This window comes from Leptonychotes weddellii, chromosome 12 (genome assembly GCF_054177405.1).
Source record: "Leptonychotes weddellii isolate Sample4059 chromosome 12, ASM5417740v2, whole genome shotgun sequence".
Lineage (NCBI taxonomy): Eukaryota > Metazoa > Chordata > Mammalia > Carnivora > Phocidae > Leptonychotes > Leptonychotes weddellii.
In genome coordinates, this window is record NC_138380.1 from 18,387,217 (window position 1) to 18,392,785 (window position 5,569).

Consider the following 5,569-nt stretch of genomic DNA (forward strand, 5'->3'; position numbering starts at 1 on the left):
TGGGGGTGCAGCGAGAGATCAGCCAGGGAGGTGGGGGGGTGCAGTGAGAGACCAGGGAGGGATGGGGTGGGGATGCAGGGAAAGATCAGGCAGGGAGGTGGTGGGGGTGCAGCAAGAGATCAGGCAGGGAGGTGAGGGGGTTGCAGCAAGAGATCAGGGAGGGCTGGGGTGGGGGTGCAGGGAAAGATCAGGCAGGGAGGTGGGGGGATGCAGCGAGAGATCAGAGGGATGGGGTGGGGTGCAGCAAGAGATCGGGGAGGGGTACAGTGAGAGATCAGGGAGGGAGGTGGGGGGTGCAGTGAGAGATCAGGGAGGAAGGCACGTGGAGGGCTTAGGTGGCAGGAGCAGAGGGAGGGTGTGGGAGCCGGCGTGCCCTACTGTGGTCCCCCCAGCATCCCACACAGTCCCATCCATGTAGACAGAGCCCTCTCTGAGAACAGCAAGGGAAGAGAAGCCTTGGGAAATAGCCCAGAACTTTTTCAAGGAAAAAAATATCGCTTGGTGCTTTAAGCAGAGCCTTCATTTTTCTGACTAGTTCCAAAAAGAGACACCGAGGCCCTGAGCCAGGGTGGCCTCTTCTCCGAACACGAGGTTGTGGGTTCAGCGCCAGGAAGGCCTCTCCAGTGGCCTGAACCTACATCTTTTTATTTTTAAAGAGCACATTAAGCTTCTTACAGATTCTCCAACCTCCAATCGGCCCCAAACCCTCACAAAAATCAAAGCTTATGAAATCTCTTGAGCAAGAAGCCAGATTCACATTTGTGTGTGTGTGTGCGTGCGTGCGTGCGTGTATGTGTGTGAGAGAGAGAGAGAGAGGGAGTGACAGGAAGGAGGTACCGACACACGTGGAAGGCGGGGGTTCAGAGGTAGGCAGGGGTCTGGGTGTGCTGCTGAGAAGGTGCTGTGCGTGGCGTGTGTGTGAGAGAGAGCGTGCGTGCGTGCAGTGGTGTCCAGAATGCGCCTGGGACTCAGCAGTTCCTGCCACCCTCCCCCACACGCCTCCGTTCCCCCTTCCTCCAGGTCCTGAGCTGTGTCAACCCAGACAATGCCAACAGCCCCGAGGTCCCAGTGAAGATCCTCAACTGCGACACCATTACTCAGGTCAAGGAGAAGATTCTGGATGCCATCTTTAAGAATGTGCCCTGCTCCCACCGGCCCAAGGCTGCAGATATGGACCTGGGTGAGTAGGCTGCCCAGCCAGGGGCTGCCCTGGGACTGGTCAGAAGCACCTTCTACGGACCAGTGGAGCCAGGGGGCAGGGAAGCCTGCCTCCATGGCTGTTAGTGAGCGCTAGGCAGAGAGGGGACTCCGTCGGCTGGCCGCACCACCACCTCAGGGGGCTTTGGAGTAGCGAGGGGGTGTCCTCTCTGCGTGGAGGGGATTCGGGCTGAGTCTGTGTGGTCCAAGGTCCCGCCACCACCATTGTTAGCCCCCGAGCTCTTCCCTTCCCCTCTGTTCTGTGCGTGTCATTTTTGCTGACAACCTAAGGCAGGAGGGATCTGGGTCAGTGATGGAGGATGGAGAGAAAGAAGAGAGAAAAATGAGAGAGGACAGCCTGCTGGGGAGCAGGATGACATTTTATTCGAATGTTCCATGAATAGATCACATAGCCTATATAAACAAGGGCACGCCACTTAGGGCCAGCTGTACTTAGATCCGGTTAAGGTTGGCCTGAGTGTTTAATGAGACACTGTCCTGGGGAAATCCTAGTGGGGAGCTCCGAGCTCCAAAGGGGCCAGGCTGAAGAGAGGCCGTGTGGCATTGTGGCTCGGCGTCACACCTGGATTTGAGTCCTGACACTGTGAAGCACCAGCTGTGTGACCTTGGTCCAGTTACTTACCTTCTCTGTGCCTTAGTGTCTTTACCTCTATGACAGAGATAATAGTAGTGTGGACCTCATTGTGAGAAAGAAACCAGATGAGGCATGTAAAAGCCTCTCAACGCACTGCCTGGCCCCTAGCACACACTCACTTAGCCTTGGTCACTGTCACTACTGCTTGGAGAAGAACGCTGGTAAGGAGACGGCATGTGTCTGTTTGTTGATCCGGGCGCGCAGAGAAAGCATTGATGTGTATATGCTTGTGTCTGGAGATTTGTGGCAACGGAGGGGTGGGAGGACCTCCAGGGGCCCCTAATCCATCCATCGGGCCTCTAAGCTGCCTTCAGCTAAGCCATCCAAGACAGATGAGCATCTACCCTATTTTCTAACATCCAAAGGGAATCTTCATCCCCTCCCGCTGCGCCGCCCACTTCCCCCCAGATTCTGATGCCTGACGACTCAGGATCGGGAAGTTCTGCTAACCCACCTCAACTCTTCCTGCTCCCTTTAACCGCCCCGCCTCTTGCTCGGCCCCTGGCGGCCCCTCACGCCCAGGGCTCTGACGCCCCGGGGAGAGAGACTGGGCGAGCGCATGCTCTCCTTCCCCTGGGAGGCGGCCCTGCGTGTGCTGCGTCTGGGACAAGGAGGAGACCTGTGTGAGAGTCAGGGGAGGGGTCGGGGGGAGAGTGCGTCCACCTGCGCATCCCAGAGCACTGGGCACTCGGGTCGGAGGGAACGCTCGTGTCTGCATGTGGGTGATCTGCTGCCAGGAAGATCCCACAGACTGACGTGGGGAAGCCTCCTGTTGCAGAACCAGTGCGAGGGGACAGGGCTACCAGGAAGGAAGACTCCTGCGTTCCCCACCCCCAAACAACTAAGCGGGTTGTTCCATAACGGGTTTCCCCAGGAAAGCTGAGCTCATGGGGGGTAGCCAGGTAGCTCCCCGGTCCCTCTGTCTGTGTGTGAGAGCCACATTAGTGTGCACGCTCGGCTTCTCAGCATCCTTCTCTGCACAGTGGGCAGGGGGATAACCTGGCATAGCGGGGCCAAGAGGAAGAGCCGTTATAAAAACCTTCGTGGGGAAGGTGGGTTTGGAAAGATGGTGCTAGAACACAGGAAGAGCTCCTGTGTGCAGGTGCATATCGGACCATTGCTTCTCTTGCTCAGGAATGGGGTGACTCCCCAGGAGGGAGAGCGGCAGGTGGCCTCGTCAGCCCCCACCTGAAGCATGGAGATGGAGTTTTTGCACCAGAATGCCTTCTCTTCCTTACCAGAAAAGGGCAGATGGTGGTGAAGAACACTCCAGCCTGTGGTGGTCTCAACTCTTCCTGGATCTTAGATAGGGCGGGAGCCAACGTTCTTCCGTGTCCTCTCAACCCCAAGCTAAGGGGGCGCCCTCTGGAAGCGCGTTCAGGGACCACACCTGCTTGATTTCCTGGAGGGAGACTTCGTGGCCAGTACCTGCTGCTCAGGATTGCCCTCCCCGCCTGGGATCTGCACACCCTGAGCTTGGGAGGGGAAGGGGCTGCTTCTTAGCTTTAGAAAATTGCTCCCTTTAAGGTCTAGGGGTGCAAGCCCACCCAGCAGATGGTGAATGAAAAGATGGAAAGCACCCCACGGCCGTAGTGGTGAATCATTCGCAGCGGAAGGGGCAGCCTCGGAGCAGCGGGGGTACTCCCTGCCTTCCCCCAAGGGAAGGGGCCCGAGCGGGGCTGCACGCTCTCGAGCTCCAGGCTGCTCCGGCCAGGGAGAGGCCGCCTGCCTCCCAGCAGGGGCTGCGTGTCCCATGATGCACTGCTCACCACGGCTGCCAGCATTTCAGCTCCCCAGAGACCACAGGGGCACCTGTCCCAGAGAAGGACCCAGGGACTACCCTGGAGGGATGAGGCCTCCGACAGCAGGGACAGATAAGGGGGGGAACCAAAGACGCAGTCAGAGCCTCAGGGCCCCATCCTACTGGGGAAGGAGTGCTATGCTGAACTCGTCATAAAGGCCTCCCATGGTGGATGCTCTTCTGAGGAATGTCCTTTTTTCTATTAGATCCAGAGCTTGGAGCTGCCCCAAAATCTCTGGCCTTCTTTCTACCAAAGCCAGATTGCATAACAAGGAAATGGGGCCTCCTCTGAGACCCAAATGCTTTTTCCACATGATTCAACTCAGCCTCGTGTCCCCCAGGGGGAGAAAGAAGCAAGGCAAGTGTTTCCCATCATGTAGGTGATAGTGCTTTAAAAGCCTAAAAGCAGTTTACAAATGTAAGGTGTGATTATTATCAAAAATTAATCTATGCCGAAGGGACAGAACATGAAGCACATAGGCCTGGAAAGGACTCAGCCACATGCCTTGGACAGGGGCAAGAGAGCCAGGCATCCTCCTTCCGTTCCCCCTTCCCCTAGCTGAGGGCATTGGGCAAAGGTTGCCTTCCCCCTCCTGATGTTAGCTCCTGGCAAAGCAAGGACACTTATCCCAGAACAGCTCAGAAGGGAACAAACACATTTTAAGCCACCCCTGTAATTGTCCTAAGTAAATCCAGCCCCAAACACCTCCTCCTGCCTTTCATCATCACCGTGGGCCCCGACCCAGCCTGGCCCCTCATTCCAGACACATCTATTCATTGCTCCTTGGACTGAAGTTCTCTCCCCTCCCTACCCCCACCTCCATCCACCCTTTCACCAGACTTTCCCAGGTGTTAAGCAACCAAGATGGGGAATGTATTAGGGTTCTCCAGAAAAACAGAACCAATAGAATGTGCAGAGAGAGAGATTTATTTTAAGGAATTGCTCACGTGATTATGGAGTCTTAGTCCATTTGGGCTGCTGGAGCATGATACCATAGACTGCACAGAAATTTCTCACAGTTCTGGAGGCTGGGAAGTCCAAGATCAAGGTGCTGGGAGACTTAGTGTCTGGTGAAGATTGCTTCCTGGTTCACAGGTGGTGCCTTCTTCCTGTGTCCTCACCTGGCAGAAGGAACAAGGGAGTCTCGGGGGTCCCTCTTATAGCCACTAATTCTTTTCAGGGGGGCTCCACCCTCATGATCTTTGATCTCACAAAGACACCACCTCCAAATCCCTTCACATTGGGGGTTAGGATTTCAACATAGGAGTTCTGGTGGGACACAACCATTCAGTCTCTGGCAAAGGGTCCGGCCAAGTTCAAAACCTGCAAGGTAGGCTGGCAGGCTGGAGACCCAAGGAGGAGCCCGTGTTGCAGGCCAAGTCCGAAGGCTTTCTGCAGGCAGAATTCCCTTTTGCTCAGGGGAGGTCAGTCTTTTCTCCTCTTCAGGCCTTCAGCTCACCGGATGAGGCCCACCTACATTATGGAGGGCAATTCACTTTACTCAAAGTCTACCGATTGAAGTGTTAATCTCATCTAAGAACAACCTCACAGAAACATCCGGAGAAATGTCTGAGCACATAACTGGATGCCTAGGCCCAGCCAAGCTGACACATCAAATTAACCAGCACAGGAGCCAAAGTGAAGGACACAAGGCCTGCTTTCATTTCAGTCTGTTGGAATCTAGGGAAGGAAAGACACCCCAGGGCAGGCACTGGGGGCCGCGCCGGGTCAGGGACAACCTCGGGAGCGCTCAAAGCACAGTGGTGACAGGACCCCACTCTTTTATACAGGAGGCTGTCCTCAACCCGTTTATGTCCCTTTCCACCTGCAGGTATTGGGTCTAGGTACCCCCCTGCAGCACTAAACTCTTCAACCGATGTATCGTAAGAGCCTGCCTCTGGGCAAGCTCTGTGCC

General features: G+C 55.8%; 1 protein-coding gene across 1 annotated transcript in view; it reads left to right on the plus strand.

Moving 5' to 3' along the window:
* The window catches only part of PLXNA4 (plexin A4), a 409,078-nt gene that overhangs the window by 375,284 nt on the left and 28,225 nt on the right, over nt 1-5,569 (plus strand). Inside the window, exon 25 of the mRNA XM_081800079.1 lies at nt 1,021-1,180. Within this exon, the coding sequence (XP_081656205.1) occupies nt 1,021-1,180 (160 nt within the window). The remainder of the gene's footprint in view (nt 1-1,020; nt 1,181-5,569) is intronic.